This window comes from Solanum pennellii, chromosome 3 (assembly GCF_001406875.1).
Source record: "Solanum pennellii chromosome 3, SPENNV200".
Classification (NCBI taxonomy): domain Eukaryota; kingdom Viridiplantae; phylum Streptophyta; class Magnoliopsida; order Solanales; family Solanaceae; genus Solanum; species Solanum pennellii.
In genome coordinates, this window is record NC_028639.1 from 57,509,969 (window position 1) to 57,529,010 (window position 19,042).

The 19,042-nt window shown below is 29.3% G+C and overlaps 3 protein-coding genes across 3 annotated transcripts in view; 1 reads left to right on the top strand and 2 right to left on the bottom strand.

The window, feature by feature from the left end:
* LOC107012954 (cyclin-U4-1-like) overlaps positions 1-881 on the top strand; it is a 3,940-nt gene extending 3,059 nt beyond the window's left edge. The window contains exon 2 of the mRNA XM_015212931.2: positions 431-881. Within this exon, the coding sequence (XP_015068417.1) occupies positions 431-707 (277 nt within the window). The 3' untranslated portion in view covers positions 708-881. The remainder of the gene's footprint in view (positions 1-430) is intronic.
* Positions 882-7,733: 6,852 nt separating this feature from the next.
* On the bottom strand, positions 7,734-8,440 carry LOC107012743 (putative glycine-rich cell wall structural protein 1). The gene has a single exon (XM_015212661.2). The coding sequence runs from the start codon at positions 8,347-8,349 to the stop codon at positions 7,948-7,950; it is 402 nt and encodes a 133-aa protein (XP_015068147.1). The 5' UTR covers positions 8,350-8,440; the 3' UTR covers positions 7,734-7,947.
* An 8,023-nt stretch (positions 8,441-16,463) lies between these two features.
* Positions 16,464-17,291, bottom strand: LOC107013497. The gene has a single exon (XM_015213394.1). The coding sequence runs from the start codon at positions 17,289-17,291 to the stop codon at positions 16,464-16,466; it is 828 nt and encodes a 275-aa protein (XP_015068880.1).
* Between the last annotated feature and the right edge of the window lie 1,751 nt (positions 17,292-19,042).

Genomic DNA, 19,042 nt, shown 5'->3' on the forward strand with positions numbered 1-19,042 from the left:
CCCCCCCAAACCAAATATTTAATTATATTTAAGATCTATTTTTCCTACTTATGTTAACATAATTATGATTTTTAAGGCACTATGACATTTTAACCTAAAATGTTAAATTAGATCGAAGATTGTTTAATAAGATATTAGATGTACGTACATTCAAATTTCTCATAATTTAAATATTAATGCTTTGGGAAAGTAAATATTTCAATCATTTTCTTTTGAGCCTCAGTTAATCTGAATTCACTTTGATAGATCTAATGGCCTTAGGAGTTAAAACAATGCTCCCTGTGCAAAAATAACTTTGTTTTTTTCGATTCAAATGTAAAATGTCTGATTGAGAATATATAAAAGATTACTCACCATAAAATTTTGGATTATTGCGATAAATATTCAATTGTCCCGAAAGTTGAAAATGTTATGTTTTTTTTTTCTTCAGATTTTACAACAATGGTTACTATGGGAAAGTAGGTGGAATAAGCACAAGAGAGATGAATCTACTAGAAGTGGACTTCTTATTTGGAATAGGGTTTGAATTAAATGTGACTCCCACAACGTTCCACACCTATTGCTCTTATCTCCACACTGAGATGTTGATGCTTGAAATCCCAATGCCTCTCAAAATTGTCAACCAACAATATTGTTGCGTTAACGATGATGAATCCTCCACTCACGAGCTAGACGTTTCACAAATAATACAAAAAATATTAGACTAAATTTTGTCACTAGCTAGGTCAAGATTCTATACTACTCCTTGGCCGGTTTTATCAAGTTGTAAACAAGAATTATATGTTGCAACTTGTGGATTCTTCATGTTCGATTTTTGAACGTTTTCTTAATGAGTTTTGCGGCAGAAATTGGAACTCAATTAATTTGAGATTTTGAGTAAATGATCGTTTTATTAGTCATGAGAATAATAGAGTTAGTAACTTCAAATATCATAAGACAATGTAACATATTATAACAACTTTTTAGACACTAATCAAATGGGCGAGTCCAAAAGTTGTCCATTTTGAGGCCGGACTCAACAATAAAGTGTTTCACCTAATTATGATACAAATATTTATAATATTTTTTCTTATAAAAATACAATCTGGATCCTTCTTTTATTTTTATTTTTTTCAAAAACTCATCACCACTCATAAATGTGCCTACACGACGTTTGATTGGGAGCTATAATAAACTAAGGCATCTAATCCTTTTTTTTATTTCTTTATGGAGGCATCTATTTGATTTTTTGTCACATAAGGCTATTTGGATTTAAGGAGCACAGTGAAAAATCAAAATCAATGTTAGCTTTAAGATTTAACGTTGAGTTGAGAAAAGTGAAGCACTCAAAATCCAAAAGGATCTTATCTTTTGTCTGTATTTGGAAATTTATGGTGTGTTATGTTGTTACTAGTTTGGAATTTATTTCAAAATTATACGAAGATTTTTTAATAAAGAAAGACGAAATAAGATTCTAATTTTGTTAAAAATACACCACATTATTCTACTTTTTAAAATATAGCAACAAAAATTGCACATTTTCGACAAAATTCAAAATATTAAAATTTTGAATATCTTCCCTTTTATTATACTTCCTCCGTTCACTTTTATTTGTCCTGTTATGTTTTCTGAAAGTTGATTTAACTAATTTTCAAAATTAAATTAGATTACATTAATTCGATATATTAAACAAAAAATTTAAATATTCAAAAACTATATGAAAAGTACTATAAATTGCAATTTTTTGCATATCAATATGAATAAAAAAATACATCATAGAATATTAATCAAAATTCTCATCGTTTGACTCTAAAAAAAAGAAATCATGACAACTAAAAATGAACGGAGGAGTATTAAATTAAAAAAATATAACACGGGTAATATGAACATAAAGTCGTAAATTATACAAATTGATGATTAGTAAAAGCAAATTAAATGTAGTTCAAGTACTCACGAGGCATTATTAGATTCTAAACAATAAGAAAAATTGAATAGACAAATGTACTGAGAATTGTAATAAATTAATGTGCTAATTATATTCTAGATTTAGTTAGTTAGATTTTTCTGTTTCTCCTTTACAGCTGGAATTCTCATGTATATATATACCTCAACCAGTAATCAAAGGAATCACAGTTTTTCATTCAATCCAAAATCACAATTCTCTCTGCATTGCTATGGGTTGCAGTTGAATGAGTTCATCTGAACTCCACCATTAACGTGTAATTTTTGATAATGAATAAATTTGACATTGATGAAACGTTGAAGTTAAATTCAAATTTGTGAAATCGAAATCATTTTGACCCCATTTTTTGAGGGGTTTATATCTCAAAACATATGTAACTTGTATATCATGTATAGATTAGGTATAAAATGGATGCAGATGACATACATAGCATATATACTAGATATACATACGACATACACTATATATACATAAAAACATGTAAAATTTAGGCAAATTACATAGTATAAGGGACAAATTACTTTCTCGCTACTCTTTCACTATTTACCGAAAATCTCCTTTTTTATATTAATCCGGATACATGATATTGCAGAACGACACTTAAATTAGAGCGGACGGATACTTTAATATTTAATTTGTTGTTATCAGTTACAGCGTAAAAAAAGGGATTACATTTATCCCACGTTTCACGTGGACGTTTAACAAATTTAGTATTCAATCTGCATAAACCTCTAACTTATTTAGGGCATTAATGAATTTCAAATTATAAAACCTTCACATTGTTCTTCGAAAAAACACGCAAAGCTTGTTTAAAAAATTTTGGGACGTAATTTGTGAAGATTCGAAAATGAATATTTCTATCTTATTAAGACATTCTGGAACATGGAAAGTGATGTTATAAACGAGCGATACAAAAGTGATGGGATAGTGGTTGAGGAAAATATTTCGTTCATGAATCTTATTTCAGCAATTGCGGGTGAGTTGGGTATTGATGAATCGAAAAAAATATCGAGATTATATATGTTGTTGAAGGTAATTCATCTCCATTGTGTATTCGGACTGATATGGGGTTGAAATTGTACATAGAAATTAAGAAACATGAGGTGAGATTCGGGATGCATCCTCTATGCATTGATACATCAGATAAAGGTGTTGAGATACTAAATTTCGATGCAACAACAGGTGCAATCGTGTGTACTGTTGAGGGTGGAAAAAACGACGCAAAGGCTCTAAGCATTGTTGAATCAAAAAATTGGTGATACATATTACATACCAGAAATGGAGGTGGAAAATTATATATCAGATACCAATATTTCTATTGTGAAAAAGAAGCAAATGTACAAGGATAAGGCAATTGTAAAGGCGATAATAGAAAATTACAAAATAAAGAATGACTTCAATTTTAAAGTTAAAAGATCTGATAACAAAAGGTATGTTATACATTTATATGATAATGTTCCTAATAATATATATTTTTGTTTGTAATATGTTTACCATTATATACTAATATTATCTGTTATGTGTAGTCGTGTGTAGAATGTATCTTGTTCGTTTTGATGTTTTTCTGGTTATGCATGTATAAATTAATAAAGGTAGATGCAAAATGTTTAAGAGTAAATTTGTGATTACTTTACAAAATAAAGTATCATAATGTGAAAGTATCAGTTCTATCTTGTAATTGAAATGATGTATCGTAATGTACTTTTATTTTTATTTATGTATCAGTACGGTCAACCTGATCAAATAACAAAATATGTTATGTAATTGCAGTTACGTAGTAGTTTGTTATTCAGATGATTGTTGCTGGAAATTTAAGGGCTCTGTTAGAAAGAATTCAGAGACATTAATAGTGAGATACTTTAATAGTGAACATACATTCCATTGAGAATAGGGTATTAAGTAAGGTACAAGCTACTGTTGGGTTTGTAGTGGTGTAACAGCTCCAAAATTGGAGAATCATAAAAGGAAACATACTTCGAACGATATAATTGAGGATATTAGGAAAATGTATGGCGTTGAGATTTCTTATCAGCAAGCATGGCGGGCTAAAGAGCGTGCATTGTATATGATAAGGGGTAACCTGCTGATGGATATAGAAATATGCCAAGATACATATATACGCTGGAAAATGTGTATTCAAATTCATATATAAGGATGCACAAGTCTGAATACAACAAATATATGTATCTTTTCATATCATTAAGGCCAATGATGAGAGGATCTGAATTCTGTAGGCCAGTTGTTGTTGATGATGCTTCACATCTTAGTGGAGCTTATCGAGGGACATTTGTATCTGCTAATACACTCGATGGAGCAGGTATGACATGTTGTTTATGAATTTATTTATTTATTAACTTAATAGTAAGACATTATTTATTCTATATTGTTTTGTGTTTCTATGTTAAGGTTGCATATTGTCTTTGGCATACGGAATTGTTGACATGGAAAATTATTATTCATGGACATGGTTCTTTCAACAGTTTAAGAATGCATTTGGTGAGAGAAAAAAAATGTGTGGTGTATCTGACAGAAACGAAAGCATAAAGAAAGGTATAAGTATTGTTTATCCAACTGTTCCTCATTTTGCATGCATATGACACCTCTGGAAAACTGTTTGTTCAAAATTTAGGAGAAGCATGACCATTCTAAGTGATCTGCTTTACTCAATGGCAAAGACTTATAGAAAAGAGAATTTTGAAAAATTGATGGCTTAATTGGATAAAATAGATGGAAGAGTAAAAAAGTATCTTCAAGATGTTGAGTATGAACGGTTGTCTAGGTCTCATGCAACAGTGAACCGGGGAAGAACGATGACTTCAAATATAGTAGAATGTACCAATGGTTGCCTTGTTGATGCACGACAACTACCTATCATAGACATTTTGGAAGAAGCTAAAATTCTTTTTGGTTCTTGAAATTGCAAAAATAGAGAAATAATTTCTTGTACAAAGGAAACATTGGGGAGGAGATTTGAAGAAATATTGGTTTTAAACGCGTCAAAAAGTGCAAATATGAAGGTACATATTTGTGTTATCTTTATTATATGGGAAAAGGGTCTGATATACCCCTCAACTTTGTCATTTAGAGCTGATATACCCCTTGTTATGAAAGTGGCTCATATATACCCCTACTTATAAACAAATGGCTCACATATACCCTTTTCCTCTAACGGAAGTGAAAAAAATAATAATTTTAATCTAAATTTTTATTATTTTTTTCTAAAAAATATAATCCCATATGAGTAAATTTAATCCTCGTCAAACATATTTTTTTTGACTTTTTTTGTTTCAATGACTAATTTATAATTATTATTTTGATAATCAAATTTATTTATGTTTCACTAATATTCTTGTAAAACTTATTATAGATGGCTAAATTTTTTCTTCGAATACGAAATTAATTACGATACACACAAAAAAAATAGTTTAATTTTTTATTCTTTAAACTAAGGAATGAAAGAAAAAAACAAAATTAGAATAAGAAATTCAAATAATTATAATAAAAGAAGTCAAAAAATAATTTATGTATGAAAAAAATTAAAATATACCTTGAACTTTGATAGAAGAATCATATATACCCCTAAATAATTTTAAAAAAAAAAATTAGAAGTAATAAATATAAATTTAAAACTAATTTTTTAACTCCGTTAAATGAAGGGTATATGTGAGCCATTTTGTAACGGCAGGGGTATATGTGAGCCGTTTGTATAACGGTAAGGGCATATATGAGCCACTTTTATAACGAGGGGTATATCAGCTCCAAATGACAAAGTTGAGGGGAATATCAGACCCTTTTCCCAAATTGTTGTTTAACCCAAAAAAACGTGTTAAATATCTCTAATTTGTAAATAGTTGTAGGTTGTTGCTCTTCTGAGTTTATTTTTTCAGTGTATAAAGGTGTGATAAGATACATTGTCTGTACTGAGGGAAGAACTTGTTCATGTGGTAGATTTCAACATGACGAGATATCTCGTCCACATGCAATAGCCGTTTTGAAAACAGATATACACTCCTACTGCTCTGATTATTATAAACAGAATGCATTAATAAATACTTATGCAGTACCAATGGAACTAATGCCAGACAAAAGTGATTGGATAGCTCTGGACTGTGTTTTGGAAGAAGTCGTCTTGCCACCTAGATATAATAAGATGCCTGGTAGATCAAGAAAAAAGAGAAAGAAACATTCAGATAAAAAGCTAACAACAAAAACTAATTGTTGTGGACGTTGTGGACAAGAAGGTCACAGTATAAGAACATGTACCTTCTTTTCAAAAAATTCTTTATGATTATTTTTTTTCTGTTTTATGCTTCATGTGAATTTGCAAGAAAAGAAAAAATTGTACTACTGCACATGAAATTATCGTGATAAACCTCTTGACTTTACCTACAATACGATTTCTACTAAACAAAATAAAGTGTTTTTCTTCTCACATTCTTTCATATGGAGTTGTTATTTTTACTAAATAGATAAAATGATTATTGAACATCTCATACATAAGTTATGAATAAAATCAGTGCTAAAAAATAGGTAAAATTTTTGAGAATGACCAAAAGTGCACCAATATTGCAAACATGAGGGACTATTACTACTCCATATGAAAATTCAAGGATCACTTTGAACCTTAACAAAAAAAAGGGACTATTTTGATCCTTTCCTCAAAAATACCTAGTGTTCTAGGATATCAAGGATTTATATAATAGTCAATATTGAATTTAATAAAGATACTGAAATAATAATTTTTAAAATAGTAAAATAAACAATTTTGTTTAAAGCAAAATTTTTTAATGAAGAATAAAAAATTCAAACAATATTATTGTAAACTCCTAGTTTTAGTATAACCTTAATATAAATAATTTTCATTTTAAAACTTCACCATACAAAAATTTATTTATATTTTTTAAAATTTCGTATCAAATTAAAAAAATCAACAAACAAAAAGATATGCTTGCATTGTCAAGGATATGAGAACTCACTTTATATATGAGAGTTGGCCAAACATGTGAAATAAGTACACATAGACATAATTAATTACAACCACAAAAGTACTTGTTCAAATAGCCCTTTACCCAACAAACGAACCTACTCCCACTAGTTATTATTTAGACCATAAACTACCCGTGCTCATAATCACCACACACTAATTATTACACTAATTAAAAATTGGAAAGTAGCTCTCCCTAGTATAGTATAGGGGTATTTAGGATTTTAAGTGGATAGAGTGCATTATTATTATTATTATTGAAAAGAATAGATTTAACATATAGATTTGAATGGTTTGATATTTAGGTTTCTATCATTGAAAATTGTTAAAATTTTAAAATTGTATAGATCCAATTTTTTCTTTTATCTATCTAAATCATTTAGAGTGGTGTTATCCAATTTTAAAAAGAAAAATAAAACAAGATAAATAAAAAATTCAGATTACTAACCTTCCTTAAAAAGATGCACCCAATCATTACCCCATGATATTATGTGATACTTTGAGTGTCGATTCATATATCTATATTTAAATTTTTTTTTTAAAAAATAAAATTCCTATATATAATTTCGAAAGGAAAACATGATTTCATGTAAATATGATGAACCCCTCCTAAGCGGTGTATAAGTCGTCATACCAAATACTCCCTCTATAATTCAATCTATTTGCATTTATTTGGAGTATAAAAGTTAACAATTCAAAATATTTTTTTTAAAAAAAAGTTTTTTGATAAATCAAATTATAAGTTAAAACTAAGAAAACCAAATTAAAACAGAACACGAATAAACTTAATTTTCACCAAAAAAAAAGTTACTAATCATGCCTTTTTAAATAACCGTTATTAAGCATATGAAAACATTCATCTTACATTAATAATAATATGTATACACCACATTAGCTATATAACATAGTACTAACAAAAGACTAAATATTGCTCGTAGTTCGAGTCATAATACATCCCTATAGTTATATTTTACGCAATACGCAACATATTATGATACAAAGTTTTAATTTACCCATGACATTAGGGAACTGATGGCGAACCACCACTTCCCGAACCAAAACCTCCTCCACTACCACCCGAACCACTTCCAGCTCCATAACCACCACCATGAGCCCCACCGCTTCCGTAACCATAACCATATCCCGATCCAGACCCGGAACCAAAACCCCAGCCTCGGGCAAATCCATTAGGAGACCTACCCGAGCCCGAACCATAACCCCAACCTCCGCTCGGGCTTGAACCCCAACCCCAATTGTAATCCCAATTAGGGCCATGAGCCGCACCACTACCTGAGCTAGGTGATCCCATCTCGGTATTCGAGCTCATCTTCCTTCCGCCGATCGGGCTAAGGGCTAAAGAACCAGCGGAGATAGTAAAGAGAATAAATATAAAAAGAGCGAAATCGATGAATTTCGAATGCATTTTTAAGCTAGTAGTACAAGGTAATGATAATGTTAGCACAAAGGGAAATGTTTTTTTTAAAAAAATGGTTGTTATTTGAGTGCTTTAGCTATATGCATGGGGGTTTATATATAGTATAAGAAAAATTTGGTATTTAGTCATTGATTTTTTGAATGTATGGAAAAAAAAAGAAAAAGATTATTGATTGATTGATTGGGTCCGGGCATTATCCACTCGTGATAGTAGAGAGGGCGTGGGCCGTAGTGAAGCACTTGTGAATAATGTGCATGATTTGCACCACCGCCCCTTCCTACTTTTGCAATTTAAAATTCACCACAAATTTCACCATGTCTTGTCCTTTGAGGCAATTAAAATATCTTAGATAAAGATGAGGTAAAGTCGAAATGCCTATTAATACCGTGTATGATATGACATTTAGATTTAATTTAACCCTGAAAGCTAGTTATAAGAAGAATTGTCTGAGTATCCATATAGATTCTCAATCCAATCTCTAACAATATGAAATTTTTTACCCACTCTGACACAAATATATTATTTAAGCAAAAGTTATTAAGTTATTAAATTTATATTTGAACTTCTAACCTAGTCAAACACTACCGAGAAGTCACTTTATTTCCAACTCTTCATAAGGTTTCTACTCGCAATTCTCCATTCATTTTCATACCTAATATCAACTTTCAAATGTATTATTATATTAATTAATTAACTTCAAATATCAACTAATTTATATCCAAACGTCCATTAACATGGTTGGCCATTTGGAAAAAAAATGGCAGGTCAAAGTACATCTGCGACACTTTTTTTTATTTTTTAAAAAAAAAGGAAAATAAGTTATTTATATTTCTAAAATTTCTTCGTTTGAAAAAATTACAAAAATCCTTCTCTCCTATTCTGAATACATCACTTCATGTGATGTATCAAGCGAATATATCACTTTATCAATGTATTTACATGATGTATCGAAACGTTGAAGTACCCAAAACTAAGACACGATATATCGAAACATCGAGCAATATATTATCGAAATCGGGACCTGATGCATCGAGATATTTTTTAATGTATACGAATTCCATCGAAATTTAAGGAAATTTTGTGATTTGAAAAAGAATAGAAATAGAATGTAATTAAATTCTTAACACTATGGTTTGTGTAAAATTTTCCGAAACTGATTTTATTTATTTTCTCTGATCTCTTGAGTGGGTATCTCCAGAATTGGTTAGAAATTCAAGGATGATGGATCGAGCTATATACAATAAGTAAGATAGATTGTAGGCTATTTGGACTAGTTTGGAGGCAACAGGCAAATTACTGAGCTAGAACCAACTTGAAATTTGTAAAACGTGACTATAATAAATGTATAACACATATGGATATCATATATATCATCTTAGATATACACAGTATATAAGGAAGTTATACACTGATATACAAGAAGGGATACCAGCGTAATTAATACAGTATATTTTAAGAATGTCATGTAAATGATTTCCAAATCTTTGTCTGAATATAAGTGTTAGTTAGAGCAATAATTAATGTTTTAAAACAATAATTGATTATCGCGTTGCAAGTGTTGTCCACAGTTTCATAAGTTAAATCACTAGTCTAAAATGAAAAGAAAGAGCACAATTTCAACGTTATCATTTTCATTTCCATGAACTTGCACTATATATTAACGTTATTATGTAAACCAACTTTCGCAAAACGGGAATCTTAGTAGCTTAATTAATTGGTTATCTGAATTTCCATCTTGTTGGTGAGTGTTTGATTCCCCACATTATAATTCACTTACCATTTCTTCTTCCCCTATCCACCCCACCCAAAAAAATCTTTTGCGAAAAAAGTGGATTAAGACTTTTAGCATCAAAAGAAAAGATTAAAATGATAACATTATTTTTTTAACCAGAGAGCTCAAGTTTGAAATTGATAAAGTTCTCTCTATCAAGAGCACTTAAAAAACAAAAAACAAACCTCTTATTACACTAATTCAAATCAATGGAGCTAATGAGTTTGCACACATAATACAATATTTCAAACCAAGAAAAAAGTATTGAAGCTAATTTGTAGCGCCTAGTAATTTGGCCCCCAACAAAATATCTTAGAGCATCTTTGAAAGGTGATCCTTGAATCATTATGGCTACCTATCAATGGCCTTTATACAATTATTATTTACTAGCTACCAAATCCACAAATGTATTATGTTATGTATACTTCAAATAAATGTGTGGTTGTAGAATCTACTATATATAAGTAAATACATACGTAGAAATGAAGCACCTAGGTTAGATTTATCAAATTTGACCAATAGGTCGCTAGTTCAAGTCGTCGTAGCAACTACTAATGCTTATATTAGGATAGATTGTCTATATCACACCTTTTGAATTGCATCATGACCCTTCCCTGAGTTCTAATAATACGAGATATTTTATACACCAGACTGTCATTTTTTATTTTTCAAACTAAACAAGTAAAGTAGAATAACTATTTTTAATATATGGCATAGGTAAAAATTGACGGTGAATGTACCAAATAAACCATTTATACTATTTTGTCACTTTGAGCCCATTTAAATTCATGTAAATCACTGTAATAAAAATATATTAATAATATCATTCCATAATCTGATAACTTAAACTAAAATACACGGAACTTGAGTCCCCAATTCAAATGCGTAATTGAAGCAAATTCCCATAGTGGAGGATGATGAATCTTAAATCAGGTAATTCAAATTTATAACTTAAAGCAAATTTCCTTTTGCGTACCGTATATACTTTCTTCGATTTAGTTTATGTGATATTTTTTTAGAATTTAAAATTCAAATAATTATAATTAATAATTTGACTTTCAAAATTTTAAGTATGTCACATAAATTGAAACAGTCAAAATAATAAAATAGATAGCTAATTAATAAAAACATCGCTTTCTATGGTGCAATCATAGAAGCACTGACTTAGATTATAAGAAATGGAATTAAGGGCCAAAACTTTATGCTCTTCTACCTGTATTTTTGGTACTACTACAAGTCCACAACTTCTGTATAGTGGATAGAATTTCTTATGACCTCAAATGCAAATTATGCCACTACTAACAAGACCAAACAAAAGTTCTAAAATATCTAAAAAAGTCTTTCTTCAAAATGATGTGGGATCCTGAACGTGTATATTTTTTCTCATGAGATGGGATTTCCCATGATCTTGTAAACAAAATATCCAAAAAAAAATATTCCTAGTCATATTACATCCAAAACCAAAAAAGTTTATAACTAATTTATGATCTCCATTAGTGCTTCTGAAAGGAGTAATCTACTTTTGGACTTTATTCATGATTGAACTAAGACAAAAGCAAAAAGCAAAAAACTCAATCGAGCATAATTTTTTTGGATACTTACGTAAATATCAGTAGTTTATAAGTTAATTAATTAGATATATTTTTATTTGTACTGTTACATATTTTATCAAATTTTGATATGTTTAAATACGTCTAAATACATGTCGAATATCATATTATATGAGGTCAAATTTATTTTAGATGCATTGTTTTCAACTGTTCTCGCTCGCCACTTTCTTATATATATATAATTAATCACACCAAATACATGTGTCTAGTGTGATTCACATGTATTTAAGATACATATCAAAATCGCGTTCACCTCTCTCCCTAGGGTTGGTTTGGCCTAGCACGGCGTTTAATCTACACCAGGGTGTAACTAGGTTATGTTTTATCTGTATAATCTTTGGTATATATGCATAATTGCACATATGTATACTAGTATCAAAAGAATTAATTGAGATGTAACCACAATATTTTCAAACACATTGTTATCAATCTCAAGAAAATAAGAAACAAATGTTGTGGCCGACCAAAGAAACTTTATGGCAAAACTCAAAAAAATATCTAGAAATTGTGGGCGCAAATGCATTGATGAATGTAAAGAGGCCAAGTTGATGAAGCTGTTGCTGTTTGTAGGATGGACCCAACATGTCAACTGAACAACTTGAGTGTCCAACTTCCAATATGGCCCAAATGTGGTGGGCTAGTCCATTCCACTCTTTTATACCAACAAACCAATGATCATGGTTAGCATGTCCCTTTTATCGGGGCAAACAATATAAATTTCATTAATTTAAGAATTAATTACGTGCTATCTAGTGAGCTTTTGAAATCAGCATTTGTGTAAGATTGCGGCTCCAAATACATGCAACAAGCATGTCGGGATATATGATCAGATTAAAATTATGTGTAATTTATTTCAGATATGACGTATTCAAGTAGATTTACATATATCTATCGCTCGCATTTTTTTTTATGTATTTGTATTTCATAATGTATTTCAAATGAATTTGGTATCTTAGATACATATATTTAGTGTGATTTGCTTGTATTTGAGAATTGAGATACACTGACTTTCTCGCTCTCCTTCCTCTTATCTCGCTCGCCTCTTTTGCTCTTTCGCTTGCCTCTCTCCTTAATTTCATAGTGTATCTGGTAGTAAAAATACATATATTTAGGTGTATTTGAGTAGAAAGATGGTATCAAATTAATAATTACTCAGACAAATATGTAGGTAATTATTTCGAACCATATAAAAAAATTAATATGATAGAAATGTTGTATAGTTAGTTTTCCCTTTTAATTTTGAAAAGTAAAAACTACTGTTAGATTTTGTAATATTAAATCTTAATACAGTATATTATATTATTTTCCTTTTGCAAAAAAGTTTTTGAGATATTGGTGGGGTGTTTTGTATCCCTCTCGTCAAAAACCAATTCAAAATATCAATGCTTCATGGCCTAGACATCCAACAAAAATTATCATTTTTAAATATAGAGACCTACTCTTCCTAATTTTAACCTAACCTGTCAATTTTGAAGCGTTGAATAGAGATAACACAGTAATAAAAGATCATTATTTAGGAAAAAATCACTGGTCCAAAATAAGAGTCATTTAGAAAGGAAAAATTACTTGCAAATAGCAAATATCTTTATTTGAAATAGCCAATTTTAAAAAATTATTATACATAGCAAGAGTTTTAAGTTTAATCTATCTTTTGTTGTATCCTGTATCGATTAGCTATGTATAGTAAATGCATAGCAAATTAATACACTGATACTCAGAGTGAATCAATATGATGTATTGCATGTTTTTTCAAAAATAAACTAATGCAATGTTTGATAATTAGTCAAACTATCATTAATCATCAATAATTAAGGCTAAAAGTTATCGCTATTTCTAAATTTCCTCCTTTAAAAACCAATTGAATTAAAAAAATTAACAATTTACAAAACCAAGAAGCCGTTAATTATTTTGTCTCAAAACTACTTTATAGTACTCTATCTAAAAATAAATTATCTAATAACTCTGATGAAATATTAAGAATAATATATATTTTAATTTACAATGCCAGTGATCACATAGAAAATCAATTAGTCAATTATATTATACACAAAAATATATATGTGATTTTAGGTTTTGTTCGAAATATCTCATTAATGGGCTGAATTTCAATTTTGGAATTGAAAATTGAAAAATCTATATAACTAGGAAACATAAGTGCAATTTGTTCCTACTTTAAAATAATTATCCAACAAAGCTATAATATTATTTTGATAAAAAATTTATACAATTATATTCAATTTCCTATTTCATGCAGAATTAGCTAGAAGTTATATCTGACTATTTTCTTGTAAAATTTATCATAGTTAACTTAATTTTATTTTATTTCACAAATACAAGACTAAATTAAAATATAGTCGCAAAGAAAAAGTTCGAAATTAAAATATAGGCACAAAAATATTAGTTTCAGTTTTTTTTTCCTTTTCCATTCACACTTCTTTATAGGGGTGTACAAAATCGAACTAAATCGCAAATCGAATCAATTTGAAAAAACTGGACTAGTGATTTGGTTTGACTTGATTTGGTATTGGAAAAACAAAATCCGACTATATTTGGTTTGGTTTGATTTTAACTAACTGTAACGACCCTCCTAGTCGTTTTAGGAATTTTTAACCATTATTTTTTTATTAACCTTTTTAATAGATTTTATAAATAATTTATGACTTATAAGAATGAGTGATATAATTTTCAAATTTAATAAAAAGTTATTTTGTTGGTAATAATAATAGAAAAAGAACAAAAATTAAAAACGGAAAGGAAATTAAATAAGTAAATAAAATAATAATAATAATAATAATAATAATAATAATAATAATAATAATAATATTTAACAAGAAGGGCAAAGTGCCCTAAACGGTTGAAAAGTCTCTTCACGGTTGAAGATGGATTGAAAATCAACGAACAGACCAAAAAAAAAAATACGTAGAAGAAGAAAAGAAAAGGAAGGGAGAAAAATTGATATTTTCATTTAAGACATCACGGTAATTATTTTTATCCTTTTTATTAAATTTTTATGTAATTAGGAGTAGATTTTTAGGTTAAAATGTGTATAAATTTATACTAATATATGAACTTGTAATTATGCATATAAGTCATTATATACTAAATTTTTATTTTTATTATCATTATTATCATTATTATTATTATTATTATTATTATATGTTGGTATGTGACGAGTTGAATTTTAAGTTGCTCCAATATTGATTTATCAAATCAATGAGTAAGTGTATTCTATGAGTTTCTGGTGAAAAGTTATAGTGGTTAATCATGAAGTAATTATTACCAATGATTGGGGAAATAGATTGAAGAAGAATTATATAAAAGAACTTAATTAAAGTATATGTGACTTGAGAAAAATTTGGTGTCAATCATTATGTAATTTTGATTAAATTCACAAAAAGATATTCATACATGTATTATCCTTGTTTACTGTTTTCAGATGGTGTGACAAAATATTTGTCAAAGTAAATCATGTAACTAATTGAGATTATGGATAGTGATTCGTAAGTAAGAATAGAGATTACGGGTTTAATTTTGGTTTCACAATTTTCTTATAGTTAGCAAGTATAATTCAAATTTTGATATATTAAGATAGGTAATCAAATATTAATGATACTATATTATATGATGTGATAAGATTTATATGATATTTGGAGGATTTAAGAATTAAATCTAGACATGAAATTTAGCAAATATAAGTCTTGACATATTAACTGAAGTTAACATTCGGAGCTTGATTATAGAATTGGGTGATTTTTTGTTTTAGGTTTAGAGTACTAAATACAGAGTAATGTTGGTGTTGTTAGTCTTGTAATCTTATTGTGATCATTTTTTGAATAGATTTCTTTGAGTTGGAAGTTCAACGAAAGGGGAAGGCTCAAGTACTGGAGTGAATTATTCTGGACTGACTGAGGCAAGTTAATTTCTAAACCCTTGTTAAGTGTATGGAATGCGTGTATTTCCTTGTGGTATATGTTTGAGAATAATGAGACTTGGTGATGGGTTGACTTGTTTACATTGATTAATTCTAATTATGAAAACAAAGGGTAATAAAAGGCAATGTGAATAATTGCTTGTCTGTGATATGTTGATAATAGAGAATGGTTTAAAAGGCTTGTTGAATCATTGTTGATGTTGTTGTGAATTGTGCAATGTTATGAAAATGGTCATCTCCTCGTTATTTTTGTGAACATGTCATTTGCATTATTCTGAGACATAACTGCAGCAAGTGTTATGTGCATTGAGAAAGTATGAGAAATTAAAGAGGATTTACCATCTCGAGGGTCGTATCTCATACCGCAATGAATACTATATTTCGAGGGACATATCGCACGCCGCGATGAATACTATACATGGAGGGACGTATCGCGCGCCGCGATGGTTACTATTATCGAGGATTGTATCGCACGCCGCGATGGATGCATGGACAGATATGTCCCCCATTGGTTCCGAATTGAGAGACAGCGAGTGTGTATCACTAGGTCAGACATGCATCATTATACTTGACATTGCATTCCATTGCATTACACATACTTATCATTAGTGAACTTGATATTGTGTTTTGCTGATCTTGTGAATGCCTTTATATGGAATTGGTGATTGGTGAATACTAAGCTTGTTGTTGAGGATATGTAATTTGTTGAAGTATTGTTGTTGAGGATATGTAATTTGTCAAAGTGTTGTTGTTGAGGATATGTGACCTTGTTTCTTACAAAAATCACATATCAAAACACTTCTGTTACTTTGTTGCCTAAGTCATTATTACTTGAAAATTTTGTTCTATAGCCTCTACCACCTTGTGATCCTCTACCAGCATTTGCATTCAGTGAGATTGACTCCATAGGTGTACGACTAGTAGGCCTATATTCTCTTTGTTTTTCCTCTTGAATCAACAAAGAGAAAGCATGTGCAGTAGAAGGAAGAGGATTCATCATAAGTATGTTACCTCTGATTACAGTGTAAACTTCATTCAATCCCATTAGGAATTGTATTAATCGCCTGTCCTTTTCTGATTTGTGCATACTATCCTTGGCACCACAAGTACATGTACAAGTGCATATGCTCTTTGTATTCAAAGTGTTTAATTCTTCCCACAGCTTTTTCAGTCTTGTGTAATAGACAGTGATGTCTAGAGTTCCCTGTGTTAGATCATCAATTTCCTTTTGAATTTGATACAGTTTTGCACCATTTGTCTGGTCATATCTGTCTTCTAGTTCCTTCCAAAGTTCAGAAGAATTGTTAACATATTCAACACTATCTGCAATCTCCTTGGTAAGAGAGTTCAATATCCATGAAGTTACCATATCATCACATCTCTGCCATTGACGAGATTGAGGTGAATTTTCAGCTGGCTTCACACAGCTTCCGTCAATGAAAACTAACTTGTTCTTCACAGACAAAGCTCGTAAGATACCTCTTCTCCAGGATCTGTATCCAACTCCATCATATTGAGCTGGAACAAGTGGTGTTCCTGGATTGTCTGAAGGATGAACATAGAAAACACTGCTTATATCAATTCTAGTAGCAGTTGCTTGAGTTGTGACTTTTGTCATGACAAAAACAATGAATTTGGAAGCAAAAATCAAGATCAAACGCAGATCTCAAAGATCCAGAAACGAGAGAAGTTGATGTGGCTCTGATACCATATCAAGAACTCACTGATACAGTGAGCTAACGAGCATCTTAGCTAGAGCATAAATGGCCATTGAAGAAAGAAAGAAGAAGAGAAGAAGAAGAAGAATGTGTTCCATGCATTCATCCAAGAGAGTTGCAATTTCATCTATCACTACTACATTATATACATGTGACTAAGAAGCTTCTAGAGTAATCAAAGAAGAACAAAAAATGTGTAACTAACTAACTAACTCACTAAGTAACTAACTAACAGAATTGTTAACAAACTCTTAAAACACTGTTAAGCTAGATAATTAGGATTAGTTATAATTCTCAATAAGTACTCTATCTAAAAATAAATTATCTTATAACTCTGATGAAATATTAAGAATAATATATATTTTAATTTACAATGCCAGTGATCACATAGAAAATCAATTAGCCAATTATATTATACACAAAAATATATATGTTATTTTAGGTTTTGTTCGAAATATTTCATTAATGGGCTGAATTTCAATTTTGGAATTGAAAATTGGAAAATCTATATAACTAGGAAACAAGTGCAATTTGTTCCTACTTTAAAATAATTGTCCAACAAAGCTATAATTACTTTGATAGAAAATTTATACAATTATATTCCATTTCCTATTTCATGCAGAATTAGCTAGAAGTTATATCTGACTATTTTCTTGTAAAATTTATCATAGTTAACTTAATTTAATTTTATTTCACAAATACAAGACTAAATTAAAATATAGTCGCAAAAGAAAAGTTCGAAATTAAAATATAGCCACAAAAATATTAGTTTCAGTTTTTTTTTTCTTTTCCATTCACACTTCTTTATAGGGGTGTACAAAATTGAACTAAACCGCAAATCGAATCAAATTGAAAAAAATCGGACTAGTGATTTGGTTTGACTTGATTTTGTATTGGAAAAATAAAATTCGACTATATTTGGTTTGATTTGATTTTAACTAACTGTAACGACCCTCCTAGTCGTTTTAGGAATTTTTAACCATTATTTTTTTATTAACTTTTTTAATAGATTTTATAAATAATTTATGACTTATAAGAATGAGTGATATGATTTTCAAATTTAATAAAAAAATTATTTTATTGGTAATAATAATAGAAAAAGAACAAAAATAAAAAAGGAAAGGAAATTAAATAAGTAAATTAAATAATAATAATAATAATAATATTTAAAAAGAAGGGCAAAGTGCCCTAAACGGTTGAAAAGTCACTTGACGGTTGAAGATGGATTGAAAATCAACGAACAGACCAAAAAAAATATGCAGAAGAAGAAAAGAAAAGAAAGGGAGAAAAATTGATATTTTCATCTAAGACATCAAGGTAATTATTTTTATCATTTTTATTAAATTTTATGTAATTAGGAGTAGATTTTTAGATTAAAACGTGTATAATTTTATACTAATGTATGAACTTGTAATTATGCATATAAGTCATTATATACTAAATTATTATTATTATTATTATTATTATTATTATTATTATTATTATTATTATTATTATTATATGTTGGTATGTGACGAATTGAATTTTAAGTTGCTGCAATATTGATTTATCAAATCAATGAGTAAGTGTATTCTATGAGTTCCTAGTGAAAAGTTTTAGTGGGTAATCATGAAGTAATTATTATCAATGATTGGGGAAATAGATTGAAGAC

Excerpts from the sequence above, each read along its gene's own strand:
- LOC107012743 (XM_015212661.2), bottom strand. The coding sequence starts at position 8,349 with ATGCATTCGAAATTCATCGATTTCGCTCTTTTTATATTTATTCTCTTT.
- LOC107013497 (XM_015213394.1), bottom strand. The coding sequence starts at position 17,291 with ATGACAAAAGTCACAACTCAAGCAACTGCTACTAGAATTGATATAAGC.